At 43.3% G+C, this 26,168-nt stretch overlaps 2 protein-coding genes across 7 annotated transcripts in view; both read right to left on the reverse strand.

Moving 5' to 3' along the window:
* Positions 1-15,124, reverse strand: part of ENOSF1 (enolase superfamily member 1) — a 76,915-nt gene extending 61,791 nt beyond the window's left edge. For 3 of the 4 annotated variants that reach the window (XM_033934965.1, XM_033934964.1, XM_033934966.1), the window contains exons 1-2: positions 14,975-15,124; positions 3,505-3,613 (exon numbers count right to left, since the gene is read on the reverse strand). In XM_033934965.1, the coding sequence (XP_033790856.1) occupies positions 3,505-3,613; positions 14,975-15,058 (193 nt within the window). In that variant the 5' untranslated portion in view covers positions 15,059-15,124. The remainder of the gene's footprint in view (positions 1-3,504; positions 3,614-14,974) is intronic. The other variant, XM_033934967.1, reaches the window with a different exon arrangement.
* A 7,813-nt stretch (positions 15,125-22,937) lies between these two features.
* The window catches only part of YES1 (YES proto-oncogene 1, Src family tyrosine kinase), a 141,178-nt gene continuing 137,947 nt past the window's right edge, over positions 22,938-26,168 (reverse strand). For all 3 annotated transcript variants that reach the window (XM_033933945.1, XM_033933944.1, XM_033933946.1), the window contains one exon: positions 22,938-24,728. In XM_033933945.1, the coding sequence (XP_033789836.1) occupies positions 24,520-24,728 (209 nt within the window). In that variant the 3' untranslated portion in view covers positions 22,938-24,519. The remainder of the gene's footprint in view (positions 24,729-26,168) is intronic.

The raw sequence follows: 26,168 nt of genomic DNA on the forward strand, positions 1-26,168 counted from the left end.
AAAATAGTCACCAGCCAACAAAGGTAGGGAAAATGATTTTATTTTCAATATAGTGATTGAAATGTGTCAGTTTTGAGAAAGGAAAGATATTAAACTTTAAATGTGAGGGCTGCAGAAAAAATAGGGTACTTGGAGGGCCGCAGAAAAAATAGTTAATGACAATTTTGCATAAGGTAAAACTCTTTATAGTTTATAAATCTTTCCTTTAACTGTTAAAGGAAAGATTTATAAACTATAAAGAGTTTTACCTTATGCAAAGTTGTCATTTCTTTAATAAGACATTAACTATTTTTTTCTGCGGCCCTCCAAGTACCTACAAATCTAAAATGTGGCCCCACTAAGGGTTTGAGTTTGAGACCACTGCTCTATATCATCCTTAATGCCTATTGAATTTTTTCTTTTTAATTTCTGTAAACTGTGCCAAGCTCTATTTTTATAGAGAAAATGCGGTATTTAAGCCTAAGGTTTAGTTTAGTGATTATACACATTAGGGCTGTATCATATTCAAATTGGTTCGACTCCAAATAGTACCCCAAATACATTGTTTGTATTCGGCCAAATAGTGATTTAAATTTGAACATAAATATTCCAGGGCTCTAATTGTGCTAAATCCTACTAAAATAAACACTCCATCTCTGATTTCACATTGTTTCTTTTATTATTTGTTCTGTTAAAGCTCAAAGCTCATTATTCATATTTGGCATTCATGTTCGGTACGGCTCTAATACACGTAAGACCATACTGTAGAAACTGTGTATGTCAGTGCAACCAATTAAGCAGTAAAGCTCTTAAAGGCACATTTTTTACATTTTAAAAGCCATATAAATTACCAGAGGGCCAAGCAGAATTGCCCCATCAGACCCCGATGTTCTAAACTTACCTGTTTAGCGTCAAAGTTATTTTAGCTTCCAATGCACATAAAGGCTCTGCGCGGTCTTTTCCATGCTTCATAGCATCCTCTGATAATGCTATGTAAATGTATAAATTAATATTAAAATGAGCACTCTGGGCAATGCCCAGGCATTGCTTGGCGATGCATGGAATGAAGTGCTGACCTTTAACACTCTAAAATTACCGGTGGGTCTGGGATGTAGATTGCATGAGAGATGGAAGTTGAAGACACATTTATTATATTTGATGGGGGGTGTTCATATACATGTGTGTTAAAAGTGTGTTTCATGTGCATTCATTAAAAGCAAAGCCGGCAGGTCTGGGGCTGCCAATTGCATGAGAGGCAGAAGTTCAAAAGAAAAATACAGGGGCAGCATATATGTCCAGCAGAAGCAGTCCCTGGAGCCACATAAAAACTGCAAACAACCGAAAAACACTGCAAAATAATAAAGAAAAAAAGGGAGCAGATCAGAATGACACTTTCATACTTGCCTGCAAAAGGAAGAACTGAAGGGGGCAGCATAGACTGGGGAGAAGGAGCTGAAAAGCTGTGATCCTTATTCTCATTTAAAGCACTGTTCTCTAACTGTGGGAGTCCAGGCTACCCATGCATTGAAGGACTGACTCCCCAGTCTCACTACAGTGTTTTCAAATTGCCTGTGCTTGTCCAAAGCCCAGTTCTGGCTCGTTCTCGGCCAAATCCCTATGTATACCCATGTCTTTGTGCTCAGTTTCCATGCCTATGCCTCGCCTAACTTCAACCCTTCCTACCTGACACACAAGCCAGTGGTCTGCTGGGCTGGATGCTATACAGATGCAATTGCACAGTTTTTCCTATTGCTTAGTGGCCCTGGCTGCCTACAACATAAGAGGGGAGGGGCTGCTAAGGACCTTAAGGACACAAATGTAATGCACACCGCAGCGCACTACTGAGAGCCAGACTAGGCAGAGAGAAGCACATGCAGGGAGAGGTAGAAACCAAGAGTCGAGGAGGGGAGAAGATACCTTGTGCTATGCCAAGGCTACACTTAGAATACACAAAGGCACAATGAGCAGATGAAGAGCCAACAGCTCCAGTGCATCCATAATGGCACAGCATTCCCTGATAGCTGCAGGAGGGAAATAATACCTGAAAATATGATGTTTTAATCAAGCAGAGGCAAAGTTCTAGTTAATTACCACATCCTGAAAAAAGAAGACTAAACAAAAGATGATTTAATTGGCAGGATACTTCTGGAGGTGTTATTATTTGAGAGCACCATGAGATCCTGTTGGGATGAAAGAAATTTCTGGCCAACCAAACTATTTTTTTTTTTTTAATAATACAGAGCAAATTCTAATATAGAGCACAAAAATCTAGACTAGTGGTCTTCATTGCAAGGCCCGCGAACCAATAGCGACCCTCTGAGACCTCTATTGTGGTCCCAGGAGCCTGTGCAGAATATCATCACCCCTGGTGGGATCTGGCACTTTTGTTTCCCGCACTACAGTCCTGCACTCTTCGAACTGCGGGCAGTGCAAATAAAGTAAACACGTTGCTTTCGGTGGCTCTGGGAACTTTCCATCTGTTACAGCTTCCTATTGCAGGTATATGAAGCTGTAGCAGAGGGAAAGCTTCTTGGACTGCTGAAGGCAGAGAGAGAGAGAGGCAGAGGGAGGATGAGATGAAGGGCAGAGAAGAGAGAGGGAGGAGATTGTACACATGTATGAAGAGGAAAGACATGGAAAGATAGAAAGTGAGAAGGCAGCAGAAAAATGGAAGAAAATTGAATGTTAAAAGTTAATGACAATGGTGGATGTAGGGCAGAAAGTGAAGGAGAGAAAAACAGCAAATGGATAAGAAGGTCCTGGAAACAGTTAAGAGAACAGACAGAAGAAGTACAGCCAGAGTCTGGGAAAAGATGATTAGAAAAATAAAAATTACCAAAGGTAGGAAAACTGATTTTGTTTTCAATTCAGTGAATGAAATACGTCAGTTTTTAGAATTTACATCTGTTGTCTATGGGCTCCTTTTATGAAGGCACATTAGGGCCTAAATGTACGGAATAGCGCGCGCTAAAATGCCGCGTGCGCTAGCCGCTACCGCCTCCTCTTGAGCAGGCGGTAGATTTTCAGCTAGCGCACTAATCCGGTGTATGCACTAAAACCACTAGCGCTCCTTCGTAAAAGGAGCCCTATATTTTGCACTACTCAGGAAAAAATGTATGTCTCTCTGTCTCTCTGTTTCTCTGGTGGTGTACTGCAGTGATTCCCAACCCTGTCCTGGAGGAACACCAGGCCAATCGGGTTTTCAGGCTAGCCCTAATGAATATGCATGAGAGAGATTTGCATATGATGGAAGTGATAGGCATGCAAATTTGCTTCAATGGGTTTCAGTTGTGTATATTAAGACTTAGTTTGTGGTCCTGTACTTGCAAAAGGTTCACTGTGTAACCAAGGTCATGTGTTCTGTTAGGAATGAATGTTGAGAAGTGCTATTGGCATCATGGCCCCAAGAAGGAAGATATGTGTCAGCTCTCCTTCAGCCTTTTTGGACCCAAAACAGCCCTTGCTTGAAAATTAGAGAAGACCAGTGATCTAGACAGTGTCTACATGGATGAAATAACAACTTACCAACTTCTGTTCCTTTGCCCAAAGTAAAAGTTAACCCATAACCTTTAAGTCCATCTGTGGCATCTGTTTCTATTACAACATAAGCAGCAGAATAGTCAGGGTCTGTGTGCTGCATAATACATAAAATAGGACATGACAGTTAAAATAAATAAATAAATAACCACCTCAACTGCTGTAATTTAAATATACTACATAAACATACACTCATCTGACTGTTATGGCACTATGTGTATATTTATGTTAATTTGTATTTATAGACCGTTGTTCATTAGAACATTATAGCGGTTTACATAATATAAAACAGAAGGAAAGGAACTCCATCATCAAAGGAAAAGTAAATTTATAAAAATTAAAAATAAACAATAAGTAAAAAATGCAGAATGCAAGATAGAATAAATAACATAAAATTATAAAAAATATAAAGGCTGCAACCGCAAATCTCTCCCACAGCAATAAGAGAGAGAGAGAGAAAAAAAAAGGAAAATACAAGTTACTACAACAGCCTCATTAGCACTATACCGTATTTTCACGCAAATAACACGCACCCGTATAAAACGCGCACACGTGTATAGCGCGCAGAAATCACGATGATAAGCACAAAAACTTTGGTATAACGCGCTCACGATTATACCGCGCATGCTGCCCGACTCTCCGTTCACCCCCCTGACTTCCGTGCACTGCCCCGCCTCTCCGTGCGCTGTCCCGACTCTCCGTTCACCCCCCCCTGACTTCCGTGCACTGCCCCGACTCTCCGTTCACCCCCCCCTGACTTCCGTGCACTGCCCCGACTTTCCGTGCGCTGTCCCGACTCTCCGTTCACCCCCCCTGACTTCCGTGCACTGTCCCCCCTTGAAGGTCTGTCCCCATCCTGAAAGCCTGATGCCCCCCCCCCGACGTCCGATACATCCCTCCCCCCGAAGGACCGCCGATTCCCCAACAATATCGGGCCAGGAGGGAGCCCAAATCCTCCTGGCCACGGCGACCCCCTAACCCCACCCCGCACTACATTACGGGCAGGAGGGATCCCAGGCCCTCCTGCCCTCGACGCAAACCCCCCTCCCCCCAACGACCGCTCCCCCAGCCGACCCGCGACCACCCTGGCGACCCCCCCACCCCCCTTCCCCGTACCTTTGGTAGTTGGGCCAGAAGGGAGCCCAAACCCTCCTGGCCACGGCGACCCCCTAACCCCACCCCGCACTACATTACGGGCAGGAGGGATCCCAGGCCCTCCTGCCCTCGACGCAAACCCCCCCCCCCCCCAACGACCGCCCCCCCCAAGAACCTCCGACCGTCCCCCCAGCCGACCCGCGACCCCCCTGGCGACCCCCACGACCCCCCCACCCCCCTTCCCCGTACCTTTGGTAGTTGGCCGGACAGACGGGAGCCAAACCCGCCTGTCCGGCAGGCAGCCAACGAAGGAATGAGGCCGGATTGGCCCATCCATCCTAAAGCTCCGCCTACTGGTGGGGCCTAAGGCGCGTGGGCCAATCAGAATAGGCCCTGGAGCCTTAGGTCCCACCTGGGGGCGCGGCCTGAGGCACATGGTCGGGTTGGGCCCATGTGCCTCAGGCCGCGCCCCCAGGTGGGACCTAAGGCTCCAGGGCCTATTCTGATTGGCCCACGCGCCTTAGGCCCCACCAGTAGGCGGAGCTTTAGGATGGATGGGCCAATCCGGCCTCATTCCTTCGTTGGCTGCCTGCCGGACAGGCGGGTTTGGCTTCCGTCTGTCCGGCCAACTACCAAAGGTACGGGGAAGGGGGGTGGGGGGGTCGTGGGGGTCGCCAGGGGGATCGCGGGTCGGCTGGGGGGCGGTCGGAGGTTCTTGGGGGGGGACGGTCGTTGGGGGGGAGGGGGGGTTGCGTCGAGGGCAGGAGGGCCTGGGATCCCTCCTGCCCGTAATGTAGTGCGGGGTGGGGTTAGGGGGTCGCCGTGGCCAGGAGGGTTTGGGCTCCCTTCTGGCCCGATATTGTCGGGAAGTCGGCGGTCGTTCGGGGTGGGGGTGCGAGTGGTCCTGCCGGGGGGGGGGGATGTATCGGACGTCGGGGAGTCGGCCGGGCAAGAGGGCTTGGGCTCCCTCTTGCTCCGATCGTGGATGCGGGTGCGGGTGGGAGCGCGTGCGAGTGGTCGTTCGGGGTGGGGGTGCGAGTGGTCCTGCTGGGAGGGTGAATCGGGCGTCGGGCGGGGTGGGAACTATGTTTTAAAACTTTTGTATACCGCGCTCACGCATATAACGCGCGAGGGGTATGCGCGGTAGGTAAAAACGCGTATAACGCGCGCGTTATATGCGTGAAAATACGGTAATTATTTGAAAAGACTCAAAATGCCAAGTACAGCTCAACCTTTAATGGATTATTACAGGTGAATAGGGGGCAGTTTCTGTTACTACAGCTTCTGCTCTAAGATCCAGAGTCATAGCCCAGGTACCATATGCTTCCCCCCTCTAAACTGTAAAGTACCGAGGTCTTTCAACACTGGCATGGCCTCTATCCTTCAAATTTGATAGTTTCCATGTGAAACTGTGCGCCAACCAGTCTAATGACACAAAACATCTAACATATATGATGCCTACTCTAGACAGTTAATTTTGCCTTTTGGTACACACTAGGCTCAGGTGTGAAAAGGCATGCAAATATAAAAGTTAATTTCAACCCTCTGTTAGTGGTAAATTGACAGGAAACTGAGCATGGAACTTTTTTTCATGCTCATAGTATAGGTTTTTTTCTCTAGTCTTTAGAGATAATGGTTGCTGCGGATGAACATTTGGCCTTCATCTGCCATCATGTGTCTATGTAGTCACCCTGACTGTTTGTTTTTTTTTGTTCCTATTCAGTTTTTTCATGCATAATTACCCCACACTGTCGGGGGTGGGGGGGGCCCTCCATAGTCCAGAAAGCTAATGAATTCTTCCAAACCAACAGTGGTGCCAACCAAGCAAAACTCCAATCATCTGTCAGCCCAGCTGGCAACTCATGGCAGATATCCCCCATCAATAGCAGCTCATATGCTTGTTTGCTGTGTCACCTGCACTATGATATGTAATATATGGCACCACAGCAGCTGCGGTTTGCTACATTCCAAGGAGGAGTGGAGAAAAGTTCCCATGGGTACATAGCATTTACTAAAATATTCACTGTCCCATAAACCCATGTTTAGTATATCTTGGCATCTAGTTTCAAGTTTATTTAGGTCTTGATATACCGCTTTTATGTGCAAAGCGATTTACAATTTATACAAAGAATGAAAAACAATTAAAAAATATAAAATTATGGAGGACAGATTCACAATAACAGTACAGACATGTCATGATATATAAGGGCAAATGGGGAGGATATATTGCTTAAAATAAAAGAAAGGGGAAGTGAAATACAAAAGGTGTAGAGGGAATCTTTAATGTTAGGCCTAATGTCTGAGTATTTTGAATGAGGAGATCTAGGCATAGATCTCAAAAAGCGTCTCTGAAAAGAAATGTTTTGAGATTAGATTTAAAGTTGTTGAGGTTCTTTTCTTGTCTCAGGGTCAGTGGTAGGATGTCCAACAATGTGGGTGCGGTTACTGAAAAACTTGTTTTACGTCTTGTATCATAAAACAACTGATGGACAGAAGGAACTGCAAGGAGATATTGTCAGGAAGAGCGTAGTGCCCTATGTGAATCATAGGGGATCAGCAATCTGTATATGAATGAGGGAATATGATTAGATTGAACTCTGAAAGCAAAAAGAAGAGTTTTAAAAGTAATCCTATGGGAAATAGGTAACCAGTGAGCTTTTTTGAGGAGGGAGGTGACATGATAGAATTTCTTAGCGTTAAAGATGATTTTATGGCAGTATTTTGAATGTCTTGCAATCTCCTAATCTCTTTTTAAGTAATGCCCTGGTAAAGGGAATTACAGTAATCTAGGGTTGATATTACTAATGAATGAATAAGAACGTTAATCGAATTAGAGTTGAGTAGTCACGAGAGAGATCTTATCATTTTTAGTTTAAAGAAGCATTTTTGTATCACTGAACTGATTTGAGAATTAAAGGATAATGTGTTATCTAAGATCACTCCTAGAATTTTGATGTTTGGTACAAACTGAATTGGGATTGAAGAGATACATATTGGGGATGCAAGGGTTTCATTTCGATTCTGTGAGAAAAGCATGCATTTAGTTTTTGAGATATTGAGGAAAAGAAGATTTTGGCTGAGCCAGTCATACATAAGATGTAATTTTTGATTAATTTCCATGATTATGGACCTAGACTGGATGGACTAGTTGGATATCGTCCATGTATGCATAAACTGTGAATCCAACAGATTGAGCGATGGTTAATAAAGGTGTGAGAAACAGATTAAACAACATGGGTGAAAGGATCTGTAAGGGAAAGAAGGGGATTAGGCTTGTAGGAAAGGATGGGGAGGGGGCTATAAGAAAACTGTGATCAAGAAGGCAAGGCTAGACTTCGTTTGCGAGAATTCATGGGAGCCAGTAAGGAATCCGCTGAGCGTCGAGAAGCAGTGCCAAATCGCGTTGCTGCTCGTGCCACTCAGATGAGGAAATTCAATCGCTCAGCCGGTTAGCAGTGGGGCAGGAGTTTGAAAAGCTTGCTCCTGCCCGCTGCACCTCCACCACGGATTGGCAGAGGACCCGCTGCACTTCCACCATGGATTGGCAGAGGCATGAAGATAGGGCAGGGAGGGGGGGACAGAGGGCAGAGCCTGGGAGGAAGAGTGCAGAGTCTGACAGAGGAAGGAAGGAAAGGTGCTGGGTGCAGAGCCTGACAGGGGAGGGGAGGAAGGAAGGGTGCTGGGTGCAGAGCCTGACAGGGGAGGGGTGTAAGGAAGGGTGCTGGGTGCAGTGCCTGATGGGGGAGGGATGGAGGGAAGGGAGCTGGGTGCAAAGCTTGGTAGGGAGGGGCTGGGTGCAGAGCCTGACAAGGCAGGACACTTGAATATTATGCTGCCCGACTTATATTCGAGTCAACCATTTTATTTATTTATTTTTCCCTCCTCTTTGGGGGGGAAAGGGGGTCTCGACTTATATTCGAGTATATACGGTACCTACTTCAATTAACTTTCAGGCTCCTAACTTGCAGCCCTCCTCCCATTTCAAGATTTTAAACTCTCTGTTCCTATGATCACTATAGATCCCAATAAAAACACAGGTCAGAGCATGAGTTGACAGTTCTTTGGGGTCCTTTCAGTAAAGCTGTGGCAAAAGATCTTTCCCGTGTGCTAAGGCCGCAGTTAGAAAATGGCTGATTTTCCCATTTTCCAAATTAATGGCTATGCTAATTTACCCATTAGCATACGACCATTAAAAAATAACAAGGACAAGGGGGCACTCAGAGAAATTGAAAGGGGACAGGTTTAGAACCAATGCTAGGAAATTCTTTTTCACTCAAAGGGTGGTGGACACCTGGAACGCGCTTCCAGAGGTTGTAATAAGACAGAGTACCCTACCGGGCTTCAAGGAAGGATTGGATAAATTCCTGAAGGACACGGGGGTTGAGGGATACAGATAGAGGTAGAGATAAGTTATGAAAGGGCTTACAGAGAAGGATAAGGGGATTAAAAGGGCTTAGACGCCAATTACCTAACAGGTCTTGGACCTGATGGGCCGCCGCGGGAGCGGACTGTTGGGCGCGATGGACCTCTGGTCTGACCCAGCGGAGGCAACTTCTTATGTTCTTAATTTACCATGTGAGCCCTTAACGCCGCCTATTTTGTAGGCGGCAACAGTCCCTGTGCTAATCAATTAGCTCACAGCAATTCCTCACGCATGGATTAGCATAGTCATGCCCACTCTCTACCCCCTTTGAAGAAAATAAAAAATTTTTAGCGCACGTCCCTTTTTAATTTGTGGTAAGCGTGTGTTAGCCCTTTCTGCAGTTTAGTAAAAGGATCCTTTTGAATTTGTGTGACTATCAGGACCTATTGTTTTGTTTTAACTGCAGCTACTCTTTGCTGCCTCTAAGAAGCTGTTGCCATAACTTGCCTACAAGTTGAGCAGGCCTTGCATATAACAGCCACCCATGAAGGGCATCACTCTTCTTAGAAGATAAAAAATATTTAACTTTGAGTTCAAACTCCACTCTATGCAAGTTATCATAATATTTGGTTTTCATTCTTTTTTGTCATGAATGAAATCATTTTTTTATCCCATATCTTGTTGAATTTCTCACATATTTCATCCCTACCACCTCCTCCTGTAGAGAATTTCTGGTGTTGCTCATGAATCTACCTCTTTACAGCTTAAAACACAAATAAAAAAAAGCTAGGGGATTCCATCATCAGAGGCATTAACCTTGGAACAGGACAATGAGCCCCAAATAGTGAAATGCCTTCCAGGATTCTCGGCTATCAGAAGTACCAGGGAAGAAACTAAGAATACCAATACTGATATTATACACCTGGGAACAAATGATCTGGCCAACAATACTCCATTTGCAGCACAGCAAGCTTTTCAGGAACTGGAGGAGGAGTTGAAACCTTTTGTAAAGGCTGTAGCTCTTTTGGAAGTACTTCCTACTAGTGCTGCCCGATTAAGGAAAAAATATTTCGATTCGATTCAGTCTATTGAACCAATTTTTTTTATTTGATTTTCCTGCACAATTGGGTGTTTTTTCCAAACATCCTGGTGAGTTTATTTTATAGCATCTTCACCCCCTTTGCCCTCTCCTACCCATACAGGTGCTGTGGTCTAAACAAATGAACAAACAAAAAAGACTTTTCCTCTCTCTATTAAATCCTAGCTAACGTTCGTGGTCTAATACCAGCTTGGAAGGATACAAATTTCAAATCCAACACATTGCAGAAAATAATTATTATTTTTTTTAAACTTTTTGTTGTCTGGTCATTTTTCAAATCATCTTGGTCCCAGGCTCTGCAACAAACGTCTTCTGATAACTTGCTTGCCAGGGTCTCTTGCTCATTTGTCGTTTTCTTCTCTCTCTGTCCTCCCCTTCCATTTCCCTTCCCTCCCCTGGAGGACTGGCATCTTTCCTTTTTTCTGCCTCTATTCCCGTAGCTGCAGCGATGAACCCCACCATACCCAGATCTACCATCTCTCCTTTTCTCAACTAACCTTTCATCCAGCATCTCTCCCTCCTTCCTCACCAGCTCTCCCTTTATCTTTCTAACTACCCTCCTATCCAGTATCTCTATCCCCTCCACACATCATCCCTTGTGTCCAACTTCTTTCCCTTTCTGTTCCTTCCCTCTCTAAATCCCATTGTCCACCGTCTCTCTCCCTCTCCTATTTTTAGATCCATTATTTCTTCTCTCTCTCCCCCCATCTCCCCTCTCCATGATCTCCCCCAAGTCCATCTCCCCCCTCCACCATCCATCTTCCCCCTCCACCAAGTTCATTTCTCCCATCCATCTTCTCCCCATCTCTCCTCCAGTCCACCAACTCCTCCAAGTCCATTTCCCCTCTCCCTCCATCTCCCTTTATTTTGACGTTACAACGTGTTGCCGGTGGCAGTAGTTATTTAGCGATCCACTCTTGCCACCACTCCTTGCAGCCCGCCCTCAGTGAAAACTTCATGTTTCTGCTTGGGCGGCCGAATGGAGAGAAGAAACCCAGAGTAGCGGAGGGTAGTGAACTGCATTCGCTACCGCTGCTTTTGCCTGGCCAGGGATGAGGAGAAATACTAACGCCCGGGAAGGAGAGAGCCTTGCTGCCGCCGATCTGCATGCAGAGACCTGTTTGGGATTTCCTTCTGCCACCAGAGTCCTTGCTTTGATGTAACTTCCAGTTTTGCAAAACCGGAAGTTGCATCAGAAGCAAGGACTCCGGTGGCAGAGGGAAAGCCCGAATGGGTCTCTACCAAGGGGGGCCAATGAATCAGTAAGTCCGATTTTCTTCAAAAACAAATCGATTCACCTGAAGTGAATCAGTGAATCAGGCAGCACTACTGCCTACTTATGGAAAGGATGACGAAAAAGTACAACATACTGAGAACTTCAATAGGTGGCTCAAAGCCTGGTGTCATCAAGAAGGCTTTAGGTACATAGGAAGATGGGATAATACATGGAAAAACAAGAGACTATATTGAAATGATGGGCTGCATCTTACTATGGCAGTAAAAAGAATCCTTGCTGAGAAATCAGGCAATATGTTTCTAGGTATTTAAACTAGAAGATGGAGGTAGCATATATATATGCATGTCACTTCCAGTGGCCACTCCCAGCAAAAGTAAGTAAAGATAGCAATGAAAACAACAATATTAGCAAATCAGTTCTTAGCAATGCAACAGGAAGTGAGACTAAACAAAAAAACTACAAAAAAAAATTACAAAGAGGTAGCTGGAAAACAATGACAACAAACACTCAGGCTCAAATTCTCTAACCAGCACCAATTATTTTAGGCATCAGCAGGTAACCAAAAAAACCCCCACTGAAATTACATTTTTAACTGAGCTTCAAGTGCCCCCCAGCACCTAAAAAATCAGCTCCAGAATGGCGCCTCCATAGGCTGCCTAATGCCACTATGGGCATGGCTAATGCCAGAAGTGGCGTTAGATGGCCTAAAGTGCCTATGGAGGCATGAATCATATCATGAGTAATATAATAGTAATAATAACTTTATTCTTCTATACCGCCATAGTCAGATGACTTCTAGGCGGTTCACTCTGAAGAGAGCTGGACAATCAGCGAATTACAAAATGCAAATGGTGAAAGTACAACATATTACACAAGAAATAGACAAAAGGAAAATATAAATTTAGTATGGCTTCTGTTTAGGAGATAAATCTGTCAAACAGTACAGTTTTAATTTCTTTCCGAAAGGCAACTTAAGTCACCATGGCTCCATTGATGTAGTTGCCTAACCAAGACTGCTGTTTGCTTGCTTGAAACTTGAAAGACCTATCCAAAAAGGACTTATATTTGCAACCAGTGATCCTTGGGTATGCAAATAAGTTACAGTTTCTGGTTGTCCGTGTGGGGCTGAATAGCACGAAATGAGGTAGATGATAGTAAGGAGCTAGTCCCCTGGCTGCTTGAAACAAATACAGGCAAACTTAAACATTATTCGTGCCTCCATTGACAACCAGTAGGCGCCGGAAATACATTTCTGGCGCCTACCTTTTCAGGAAGCGCAATTCTGTACCTGGCGCCATCACGTGATTGACACATAATTGACGGCTGCTTTTAAGGCAGTAGCTGACAACAGCACTGGTTACAGAATTCAGGACTTAGTCTAAGCAACAAAACCTACAAGTCCTGATGTTAGAGGCAGACTTGGATATTGTTGCTATCATAGAGACATAGTTACCTTACCAGCCGGGGCCTTCCCTCTGCCACTGGTTTTGAGGCTTCGGAGGTATGTAAGGCAGTCAGTGGTGTTCCGGTGCACAAAGAGATGGGAGGGAGGGATAGATATAACACAGTGGGAGGGTCGATGGGGTTCCGGTGCACAAAGGGATGGGAGGGAGAAATCTTATCTAGGAATTATTTTTGGGGTAGGTCTTATTTTGGGGGAAACACAGAATATATTGCATACTAAATCTTCTATTTTTTTGGTGTAAAGAGGACTCCTTTGCAAAACTAGATCAACTTTTGGGCGTTAGGCGGGCCCTGGGCAGGAGGACAAAGATGGGCACCTCCCCTCCTCCCCCCCCGATTAGCTACTTGCCAACCCACAGGGTTCTCCACAACGATAAAGGCTGACCATCAGTATCTTTTCTTTGCTGTGTCCTGCCTATGGATGTTGCATCAGCTCAGCAGGATGCAGCAGAGGAAATGTCCAGCCAGAAGAGCTTACAATCTAATTGGGATAGATAGGACATATAGGGGTTGGAGAGTTTCTTGCAGAGAGAATGATAAGATGGACTTATCTTACAGTGTGGGAGTTAGGAGTTGAAAGCAACCTTGAAAAAGTAGACTTTTAGCTTGGATTTGAATACTGCTAGAGACGGAGTCTGACATAATGGCTCAAAACAGTCCATTCCCAGCATAAGATGCAGCAAGATAGAAGAGACATAGTCTGGAGTTGGCAGTGGAGAATGGTACGGATAGGAGGGACTCACCCAATAAATGGAGATCAAGAGAGAGAGCATAGGAGGAAGATAAGTGAGAAGAGATTGAGGGGCTGCACAGTCAATGCATATGTATAGTAGTGAGAGGTGCCTAAGGTAATGGTGCCCATCCCCTCCCCTCCCCACTCCCTCCTGCAGCACGTACACGCCCCTTCCCTTCCCCCGAACCTCTTGCATCAGTGTCGGCTCTTCCTCTGACATCACTTCCTAGGTGCGAGTCCAAGAAGTAACATCAGAGGAAGAGCCAATGCTGGCACAAGCAGTAGGTTGGGATTGCTGCTCACGCTGCAAAGATTAAAGAGGTAGGGAGAGAAGTGGCATGTGTGATAGGGGGAGGAGGGCAGGTGCTGGCACCCAGGGTGGATCTTGTAGGTCAGTAAGAGACATTTGAACTATATTCGGAAATTGATGGAGAGCCAATAAAGTGACTTTCCATGTATAATCTGTATGGTTTGTCTTTAGTTTGAAGATATCTGTGTTTTAAACCAGTGTTCTTCAACCACCGGTCCACAGAAATTTCCTGCCGGTTCACAGGGCCAGCACGTGCATCAGGCCCTAAACAGTGTTCTTCAACCGCCGGTCTACGGTGCGATCGATGCAACGTTATTGAGCCAGCTCCCTCTTCCTAACTGATTCAGTGCACAAAGCCACGCGCAGTGGCTCCTATGGGCATCCTGCGCCTGAACCGGAAGCCTTCTCTCTGACATTGCAACGTCAGAGGGAAAGCTTCCAGATGAGGCAAGGGATGTGCAAGGTGCAATTAGTACTATTATGGAGGCGGGGTCTGGGGTGGACATTGGGTAGAGATGGGTGGGGTCTGGCCCACAACGTAGCCCAGTGTTCTTCAACCGCCAGTCCACGGACCGATGCCGGTCCACAGAATAATTGGTTTTATTTCTGCCGTTCCATAGGTGTAAAAAGGTTGAAAAACACTGTTTTAAACTATTGTACCCTTATTTTTATCAATATTGTACTTTCGCCTAGAATTTTGATAGGAGTGTAATCAAGTTTTAAATAAACTATGAAACTTAAGGAAAGGGGTAATGTGAGTATGGCGGCTCTCAGAAGTCCTGCAGCAGTATTTTGAACGCATTGAAGGCCTGAGAAAAGCAAGTTGCCGTAATCTAAGCAGAGGCCATGAGAATGTGGAGAAAGATTTTGGAGAGATCGGATTCTGATAATATTATACAGAGGAAGAATCAACAGGCTTTAGCGATTTCTTGATCTCTGCCTTCTTTTACTTTGTTAGAATAAATCCAACCAGTAAGTATAAAAACAAACAAACAGAAAAAAACTCAGCTTTTATTTATTGTTTTAACTTAAACTACTTTGTAACTTAAAAATAACAGCAGTCCACAACCCGGCGCAGAGAGACTAGAAAGGGTAGGGGCGTGGATAGCAGAACAGAGCCCTGGGAAGGGCGGGACCAACAGAAACGTGTCTCTTACCATTGCATCGGAACCGTGCTGGTCGGAGGACGTGGGGAATCGCACGTCCGTCACAGACAGCGCGATCACTCTGCCGCGTACCATGCTACCCACTCCCAGACCTGCACACAGCGCCACTGAACTCTACGGCGTGTCACGAGATATAAAATGCCACGCCCTCTTAGCTCTGCCTTCGTTGGTTGGATGGTACACTGCAGGGCTCGAGCTCTTATTGGCTCGTTACCTCGAAAGCTGATTAGCTGAACTTTGCCCCTTGTGTCAAAGTCCGGGAGAGGATTTTGTCAATGCTCATGTGCTAATGGCAATCCAAAGGAGATAAGATTGAAAACAAACCAGAAAGAGACGGGAGCTTGGTAATGATGCTCAAAATGTCAGTTATTGAGTAAAACATAGAAAACAGGGTTTATTATAATCCAGAATAATTGCCTGTATCTAAAATAATAGAACCCTGGTCCCAGGCAACATAGGCTATAGTTGAAGCATAGCCATAAAGAGAGCGATTGCAGTGTATAGTTTGTCACTCCAAACTATGGGGCTCTTTTTACCAAACTGCGGTAAGCATGAACATGTGCTTACTGCAGCCCCCCCCCCCCCAAAAAAAAAAAAAAAAAGTATCTCACTGATTTTGTCATGTGCTACCCACATGCTAAAAAATAGTGTCTGAGGTGAAGAGCTGGCCTGGTTCTGTGCTAATCATAAGTGCAGCTGCACTATCATAGACTTACCCACCCTTTTACAAAACCATAGCGCAGTTTTTAATGCTAGCCACAGCGGTAACAGGCCAGCGCTCATAGAATTCCTGTGAGCAACGGAGCTGTTAGTGGCAGGCCGGTGCTAAAAACTGCAGCTACTGTTTTGTAAAAAAAAAAAAAAAAAGGGGGGGGGGGGGTTACTGATTAGTGCAGGTTTAGTATACGAGACCTTATCACTATAATATGTGAACTTTAGTGTGTAGCCATTAATGGGGGGGGGGGGGAAAAAAAAATTCTGAAAATCAGCTATTTTACTCCAGCAGTAAAAATGGCTTTAGTGTAAAGCAATGACCCACATAAGGGAACGCTAAGGCCACTTTATTTATAAGTCTCAATAGAAACAAATTACAAAGAAAATACTTTTTTTTAAATACACATGAAAAAGGATAGCCATTCAAACCCCACATCAATAAAAGCTCTGGAGTCAAAGCAGAAGAAACATCAAGAAAAATCATACATACAATATACCATATACTGTATCTGGCCTTCATACAATCCCTAAAGTACTAAACTATTCCTTTGGTCTTGACAGTGTGGTTTAACAGAAAAATTTTTAGTTGAATAGAATCAAAGAAAATATATTCATTAAAATTTGCTATGTGGTCAAACATTTGCATAGGAACTTTAAAAAATGTAACCCCCAATGCATGTACTCGTGACTTTAACTGCAAAAATTATTTCCTCTTTAACTGAGTGACTCTGACCACATCAGAAAATATAAGTTTTTGACCACAAAAAAATAAAATTGTTCTTTTTAAAATAAGCTCTCATAACCAGAAATTTGTCTCTTTCATAAAAGAAACCAAAAGGATTGCATTCTGGGGGAAAGTTATCCTGAAAAGTTTCTAGAAATTTAGTTAAATCAAATTCAGACACATTCCCCATTTCTCCTACTGCATCTTCCTCAGGTTTTAAAGAAAACTTTTTTTAGGCAAATAACACAAATTAGAAAACATTTGATAATAATAATACTTCTTCATATAGGGACCCTTTTACAAAACCATGGTTAGCAATGCTGCCACGGTAAATACTCTAAAACCCATAGGAATTGAATGGGCTTTGGATCAGAAAATGGGCAATTGAGGAGAAAAACACATGGTAGGTCTTTTTGTGAATCGGGTCAGTTAGCAGCGATCATTGCTAAACCTGTGCAAACAGGTTTAGCAACGATCGATGACCTTAGTAAATCTAGGCCTATATTTATAACCTCCTATAGAGGTTGGCCATTTCAACTAGCTATAATCTATTTATGCACATCCCTGAAAGTTCTAGTTTCCGCTCTGTCAACTTCATAATTTCAGTTGAAGTAGTTTGAGAAAAGGATAGGCTTTATCCCTTTCTTGAATGCTGTTCTTTTCTAGCTTTAATTTCTTTGGAAAAGCATTCCACCACATTGGGGCCATTCACAGACTGAAGAAGTAGATAGAGATTTAATAGCAGATATTCAGAATATATCTAAAAAAGGGGAAGTCTTGCTAATAGGTGAATTTAACATGCTGGATGTTGATTGGGGTATCCCTATTGCAGGGTCTTCTAGAAGTAGGAAGATTCTGGATTCTCTACAAGAACGGTTCTAGCAGTTGGTAATTGAACCCACACGGGATGGGGGTCATACTGGACTTAGTGCTTACAAATAGGGAACGTGTTTCTGATGTTACAGTGGGTGATCATCTGGCATCCAGTGATCACTGTATGGTACGGTTTAATATTAAGATGGGTATAGAGAGGGCTCATTCAAAAGCAAAGGTTCTAGACTCTAATAAAAACTAACTTTGTTTGGATGGGGGTTAATGGCAAGGAATTATTGTCTGGATGGGAACGTCTGGAAGGAGTGGAAATGCGGTGGGCAAAACTGAAAGGAGCGATTGTAAGGGCAACAAACCTTTTTGTGAGGCAAGTAAGTAAAAGTAAGAGGAAAATGCCACTTTGGTTCTCAAAAGTAGTAGCTGAGAAGGTAATGAATAAGAGGTTAGCTTTCAGAAAAAAGATCGCAGAAAGAGGAAGTCAGGCAAAAATATCTGGAAAAGTTAAGAGAGGCTGGTCTTGTAGTCAGGAAAGCAAAGATGCAAATGGAAGAAAAAATAGCTAACACGGTAAAACAGGGAGACAATACTTTTTTAGATATATTAGTGATAGGAAGAAGTGCAAAAGTGGCATTGTGAGACTCAAAGGTGAAGGGGAACAATATGTAGAAAAGGCCGAATTGCTTAACAGATATTTCTGTTCTGTGTTCACAGCTGAAGCGCTGGGAGTGGGACTGCAGAAGACAAACGTGAATAGGGATGGAGGAGTAATAGACCCTGATCGATTTTCAGAGGGTTGTGTTCGTGAGGAGCTAGCTAAAATAAAGGTAGACAAAGCAATGGGGCCGGATGGTGTACATCCTAGGGTGCGGATGGGCAAACTTTAGACCCTGGAGAGCGGTAACTGTCCTCACAGGTGTTTGAATGCATCATTAGACGGTGGGAGCACTCTTTGATGGATCTGATGGCAGCAGCCATAAACAAAAAAAGTGGATAATTTTTTCAGCAGATTTGAGCCTGGAAGCACAGGGTTGGACGCATTGGTTAACCTAGGCCAGAGAGAGGGCTCTTGTAAATGATAGGTCAAGTCATCCGCTGGATTGCGAATCTTCCGGGTTTAGTAGTTCTGGTGGTGCCAGATTGAGTTACAGGCTCTCTCATGCAGGGAGTCGTTCCTCAAAATTACAGAAACAGGGCTTTCTTTACATAGTCCTATCCTTTTTCCAAAGGTGATTTCGGCCTTCCATCTGAATTCAAGAAGTCCGATTGCCTGTTTCATTCCATGGGGTCGAAAAAAGAATTGAAACTTCTGGAAATCCTTAGAGTTCTTAAGTTATCTGGAAGTGACCAATGACTTTCAGGTCTCAGATCACCTTTTTGTGCTCACCAGCCAGGCTAAGTGAGGCAAAACAGCATCTAAGGCTTCTGTATCTAGATGGATTAAACTGGTGATTTTCTCAGCATATATTGACTGTGGTAAACAACCACCATCTCTTTGAGAACACATTCCACCAGTAGCATGGCTTCATCATGGGTGGAGGCTCGGACAGTCTCACCTAAGGAGATCTGTAGGGAAACTACATGGTCCACTCTTCATACTATCATCAAGTTTTATAGAGTGGATGTGGCAACCAGCAAGAATGCCACTTTTGGGTCATCCGTATTGAAGGCAGGTTCAGTTGTCCAGCCCTAGATCCAGGGGACTGCTTTTGTACTTCCCTAGTGTTCAGGACTACTAGACACATTGCACTGGAAATAAAGATTAGGTTCTTACCTCGATAATTTTCTTTCTTATAGATGTCTAGTAGTCCTGAAGCCTCACCCTGTCAGTAAGTTTTGCATGTTTTCTGCCTCAGTCAGTGTAAATCTGTGACTGGAATGCTATTCTGCCAGTTGCCAAAGATAAGCTTTTTTAAAAAACTTTTTATGCCTAGTATCAGGGCATGTAAGTGACTATGAGTTGAAAATGATATGGGGAAAAAAATCTGTCCCTGTCTCTGTGCGCTCAGTCCCCGTCCCGAGCTCAGTCCCTAACCTCACCCCGTCCCCAAGAGCTCTGTCCCCGTCTCTGCAAACCATTTGATCCCATCCACACAAGCCTCAAATAGTTTTTATACTGAATTTATTTTATTAAAGTATAATTGTCATTTTATAAATCAAAGTTCTGGCTGCTGAACTAGAGGAAGAGATCTTCAGCTGGCAGGGCTTTGTTTATAAATGTTTATCAACACAACTAATATATTACTTTATCCTAAAGCAAAGAAAAGAAATTGGTTTCTGCTTTCCTAATCTTCTTGTCATTCAATTCCTTTCATACACTGTTTGCCTTCTCTCTGCCTCTTCCATATGCTCTGTTACTGTGCCTCTCCCTCTGCCCCCCCCAATTGGTCTGGCACCCATCTTCTTCCCTCCACTCCCCCCATAGTCTGGCATCTCAGTCCTCTTCCCTTCCATCTTTCCTTCCCTTCCCCAGGTGGTTTTTAGCATCTCTCTCCTCAGATCTGGTATCTGTCTCCCCAATCCAGCACGTGCCCTTTTTTCTTTATCTCCTCCTTCCATCCAGTATCTCTCTCTCCTCCTCACTTCCCTTCAGCATCTGTTCTACTCTCTCCCCTCCCCACTTTCCTTCAGCATCTTCTCCCCTCTCTCCTACCCACTTTCCTTCAGCAACTTCTCCTCAATCTCTCCTCCCCATTTCCCTTCAGCGTCTGTTCCTCTCACGCCTCCTCCTCTCTTTCCACTTCCCTTCAGCGCCCTACACGCAGTCCAGCAGCCCTCCTCCCTCCCGATCGCTGCGGTCTGGGCATCTCCCTCCCTCCCTCCCCTTCGCTGGGGATTTTCATTATCTCCGAGTAGCCGGAGCCTTTTTCTCAAGTCGCATGCAGCTGCACAAAACTTCTCTTCTGACATAACTTCCTGTTTCCAGTTGCGTCAGAGGAGAAGTTCAGCAGCTGCGCGCGACTTGTTTAAAGACTCATGCTGCTCGGATACAATGAAAATCACCAGCAAAGGTGAGGGGAAGGGAGGGAGATGCCAGGACCACGGCAATTGGGAGGAAGGAGGGAGGGAGATGCTGGATCACGATCAGTGGTATTTTGTGCGCATTCCCTCAATTAGTTGTGGGGACAAGGCCATTCACTGCTCCATGGGGCGGTGAATGGCCTTGTCCCTGTACCCGCAGCGACCATTTTTTTCCCTCCCCGATTTGGCGGGTTACCGATGGCTACCCGCGGGTAACAGTCACTGTGTCATTCTCTAGCTATGAGCTCCATAAATGTTAGTGCTGGCTGCACTTATGTCTTGAGTTTTATTAACAGTGTTTGTTACAGTTCTTACACAGCAGGACAGAAGTGTGTTGTCAGGGAGTTCCCGGTACCCCTCCTTCTTCTTATGTCTCCTATGTATTATAGTAGTTCTTGACTGTTTTGGGACAAACTGAAGGGCATTAGCCAGCCCACTGAGGAGGCGGCGGAGTTGAAAGATGTGCGACATCCTTCAGCAGTCAACTTGCGGGTTCAGGGACATAATTCTAGCGTTCAGTACTATTAGACATCTGCAAAAATGAAGATTATCTTTCTTTAGAATAAGCTTCAAAGTACCAACAATCCTCTATAATAAAACCCTTACTAGAGCATGCGCAATTAAAACGGCATGATCCCTGTCTCTGTGATGTGTGCCTCCGTGGCTGTGTTCCATTTGCGGCACGTGGCACACACGGCGGTTTGCCTCCTGCGAGTGCTGCAAGACGTCTGGTGTAAAGGAAGCAGAAAAATGCTGCTATTGCTGCACAGGAAGTTGAGGGGGAGAGGGAAAGGGGGCTGCTTTAGGGGGAGGGAGTGTGCTGGGGGCATACAGCAATCATAGTTTGCTCTGGGGGAGAAACAGAAGGGGGCCATGGAGAGACAGGCAGCCAGAGGGCCAGGGAGAGAGACAGACAGAAAGTAAGACAGACAGGGGGCCAAGGAGATACACAGACAGAAAGACAGTGATAAAAGAGAGAGAGACAAAGAAATAAAAACAGACAGACAGGGGGGGCCAGTGAGAGACACAGAAAGAATGACAGACAGACAAGGGGCCAGAGAGACAGACAGCCAGTGGCAAAAGAGAGAGAGACAAAGGAAAAAAACCCAGACAGCGGCCAAGGAAAGAGAAAGAAAGACAGACAGACAAGATAGGGGGCCAGGGAGAGACACAGACAGACAGACAGGAGGCCAGAGAATCAGACAGACAGACAGACAGTGGCCATGGAGAGAGAGAGAGAGAGAAAGACAGACAGACAGGGGGCCAGGGAGAGATACAGACATACAGGGGGCCAGAGAGACAGACAGCCAGTGGCAAAAGAGAGAGACAAAAAAAAAGACAGACAGACAGTGGCCATGGAGAAAGAGAGAGAGAAAGACAGACAGACAGGGGGCCAGGGAGAGACACAGACAGAAAGAATGACAGACAGGGGGCCAGAGAAACAGACAGAAAGACAGACAGCGGCCAAGGAGAGAGAAAGAAAGAAAGACAGACATCTATTCTAGCACCCGTTAATGTAATGGGCTTAAAGACTAGTAGCACATAAAGCTTATTATAAGCCATGACCTTCTTACTTACTTTCATTAGCTATTCCATACACATCTTCTAGGGCAGGGCTGCCCAAGTCCTGTCTTCGAGATCTACTGGCAGGCCAGTTTTTCAGGATATCCACAATGAATATGCATGAGAGAGATTTGCCTGCACTGCCTTCTTGGTATGCAAATCTCTCTCAGGAATGTTCATTGTGGATATCCTGAAAACCTGACCTGCCAATAGATCTCGAAGACCAGACTTGGGCAGCCCTGTTCTAGGGTCATAAGTTCTCTACAGGAATTTAGGATGATCATACCTCATGTGACCAAAGCCAAATGGGAGGTAAGCCGGAATAGGTTTTTGTTTTTTGTGCAGAGGCAATATTTAAATAGTTCAAAATTCTATTAAAACTAATTTCTTTAAACAAGCATTTGATATTCAATTGGATGAAAAGGAATGGATTTACTAGAGAAACTGCAAAAATGTAAAGAGTTCCTTTTATCTCTTATTTTTAATCAATGGTATATTGTATTCTTTTTGTTTTAATGTAAACCACTGTGTTCTTCCAAAGTCAAGCAGTAGAGGCAGATTTTATGGCTGTCATTGAGGTCCATTTTCCTGTTGCAATTTAACCAACTCTTAAAATATAGTGAAAGAGTTGCCCAGAGTATAAAGGTCCTTAGGGAGTAGAAAAATGAGTTAAGCATAGGCCAGCAAAAGATAAAAACCCAGGAAAAATGCCATTGAGTTGTGGAAAGGGCAAGAAGACTGGGAATCAGTGCTGAAGGAGAGAGAAGCAGGGAAGGAGGGGTCCGAATACACTTAACTTTGACCTCCTTTTATCAAGCTGCATTAGGGTTTTTTTTTATCATGAGTCGCTGCAGTAAAATCTCCAATGCTCATAGGAATTCTATGAGCATCGGAGCTTTTCCACAGCAACCTGCAATAAAAAAAACCTTAATGCAGCTTGATAAAAGGGAGCCTTTACTGGATCCTCACAACAGGAATTTTGCATTTGAAACTGTCACTGGATATTAATGTACCCATTGGGATAATATTTAAGATTCTTTTACTATACAAATACTCTTACACAAAATACATTTGATAATAATCTAACAAATGCCAACATTTTTTCACAGCACTCTTGTTTTATTTTAACTGTATTAGTACATAAACTTACATGATTTGTATTACCCATTTTAAAATGTTTAGAAAAATTACAATCCCATAGTCTTTATATAAAGCCCTTTAAAAAAAATCCTGATCTCACAGGTTGATAGGAAATGAGGGAAACAATATGAAATGATGGCACACCTTTTAGAAATCTGTGGTAGAGGGATTCAATACTAAAGCAGTGTAAACATGGATGTGTAGTTTCAGCAATGTAGTCATGTCCTCACTTTCGTGGTAGCAATTTGCCAGAGCCCGCAACAATCATTCTAAAAATGTATGATGTAGTACCCTTTGCTGAATCAGAAGTTTTAATTATTGAAAAAAAAATTAGGTCAGCTGCAATTATCTTGTTTTTATACCGAAGATCATGTTTCACAGAAGATGCAATCTTATTGCTGGAGGTATCTGCATTTGACATGAAGCTGTTGAATCCAAGCTGTGCAGAATGCAACTGCTACATCAGAGTTGGCCAAGCAAAGCCCTGCCCATCTCTGTCCTTAAAGCCTTCACATTGCCTCACTCTTTTTACCCGCTGCTAGAACACATCTCACTGTGCGCCTGCCATGTTCCAAAAAAAGGAAAAAGTGCAATCATTGTAAGAACCTGAACTAGTGACATTTTACAGCTGTGGCACCCATCACCATTAAACATATATTAGCTACACTGAGCAGTGCCAGATTTGAGTTTAAAATGGACTGTCTACAAAAATTATTCAAATAAAGTACCATTCTCTTCTGATTGTATTATAGGGTTTCAAGTCAAATATTGTCACACTTTATCAACAGAACTTTATAAAACATTAACTCAATTTCTAATTCTCTGCAACATCTTAAAAATGAGCTATGCAGAAAAGAACATTAAAAAATATAAAACCTCTCATGCTACTTTTCCAGTTACATTATTAACAGTGCATTACTGTCTGTGTCCCTCTGCCAAGGTCTTCTACCATATAATCAGATTTTATCATACACTGTTTAATATTAAATTCGGCATCATCTAAGCTAAACAAGTCCATGCAGAAGGAAGCTTAAATCATTGCAATGTACTACTATAATCAAAGTATGGCTGATTTATCCAAATTAAATGAAAAATTATTTAATGAAAAAAGGGGGTAGAAAGTTTTGTAAAACAGGAATGGAATTTTTGGTCCCATAAGGTTCCTTGTTACCTGTTGTTCACTCATTCCCCACATTTGCATGTAACTGATTTATTTGCCCATACCAATATTTAATTTAAATGAATTAAGAAAATAACCTTGTGGTAATTAAGTGCCAAGCTAACACTTTGCTTTACCAATCATGTTCAAGCTTAGGTTCCTGTGGACCCTGAAATTGTCTCACAATCCCACTGTTGGTACTTCAGTGTGGAAGGGTGGAGACAGGAATTAAAAAGTGGTTTTTGTGCAATTGTAATCCAGAATTCCAGTTGCCATTGAAAGCATGCAGAGTGGAAAGATGTTCTTATTTTTCTTTAAACAAGCAAGGATCTTTGTGCAAGTCTTTTTAATTTTGGCAGAATTGTGCATGTAGTGAAAACTGTTGAATTATAAATTGTCTCCAGGCTGGTACTGTGGTTCTGTAGCAGTGAAGTAGTCTTCTAAGAAGGACTGAATATATTCAAATGTTGGTCTTTCGTCAGGATCCTTCTTCCAGCATAATTTCATTAATTCATGGAGAGACTCTGGACAGCCTTGTGGACAAGGCATTCTGTACCCACGCTCAACCTGTTCCAGAACCTCACGATTCACCATCCCTAAAAGAAATAGAAAGCTTTAATCAAGCTGTTATGTGTATGCAATATGCACAGAGATGTAAAAAAGATTTCCTCCATTCTGATTTCTCTCATTATTGCATGTATGTCAAATGAATCGTTTCTGATCTTTAAATAAATGTAGGTGAAATATGACAAAGGGAAATGTTTGGATACAATTATTGATGCTAAAGATTGGTGCATCCAGTGATTCAGTTTAGGGTGCAATTATTTTTTTACATGGATGTTAGAGAACTTTATTCTTCAAATAAAGGATGTAATGATTTAAAAACTATGTTATGTGTAAGGAGAACGAGAGGGGGACTGTGTTGCCGGATTCCTTGCCGGGGCATGGAGACTGAGGAGGAAGCGGAGGGGGATAAACGAACTCGACAGGACATTCGACGAGATATGTTGCCAGAGGGTGAGCTAACTCAATTAAAATTACACTCTGTTCAAATTGAGAAGTCCCAGGAGGTAACATTGGATTCTCTGTGGGATCTTGTAGCTAATTTGGCAAGATCTATAAATCCGCAGTTACAATTGGAAAGGAAATTTAATGATCATGAAACTGAGATTAAAAACTTAAAGACTGAAATTGAGAACTCTAAGACTTCAATACAGAATGTCCACCAAGAATTAAAAGTCTCCAAGCAAATCACTGAGACTTAAGAAGGAAGATGGAGGCAATGGAAAATTTTTCTCGAAACAATAACCTTAGATTGATTAATTTCCCTAGGATTCCTATGATAGCCCCTAGGGAAATGTTGAAATGTTATATGATGGAAGTATTGGAACTTTCTGAAGAGTCATTACCACCGTTTACGCATGTTTATTATCTCCCTTATAGGACTCAGGATCAACAACAACACCAGAAATTGGGACAAGACTTAATGAATATATCTAATATTTTGGAAATATCTGACAAAGAATTAGTGACCCCAGCAACTTTACTTTTTTTTTTTTTTTAATTCTTTATTCCTTTTTATTTCTTTCAACAAGTGTACAATATTATTACAATTAATTTACATAACTCACTTGACATTCTTAAACAATATTGTTATACATGTTTTAATTCCCCCCACCCACCTCCCACCTCTTCCCATATCAACAAAATATTCTATCCAAACATATTCATACTTATACATCCCTCTTTCGCACTACAATTAATCTTACATTATCTTATCCCTCCCTCCACCCTTTTTTCCTCAAACTCTTTGTTTATTTTATTATATAAATTAATGCATAACAAATATATCTTATCATATAACATATATTCCCTATTATTTCATATCAACATATTTCCAATAAATTTACCCCCTTTCCTTTTCTATTCATTCCTATATATCATGTTTCTTATATCTATTAATCAGTTGAATTATACCGCTGTTTAATTAGGTTATCCTATCCCCCCCATCCTCCCCCTTTTACAAATTATCCCCT

This window comes from Geotrypetes seraphini, chromosome 2 (assembly GCF_902459505.1).
Source record: "Geotrypetes seraphini chromosome 2, aGeoSer1.1, whole genome shotgun sequence".
Taxonomy (NCBI): Eukaryota; Metazoa; Chordata; class Amphibia; order Gymnophiona; family Dermophiidae; genus Geotrypetes; species Geotrypetes seraphini.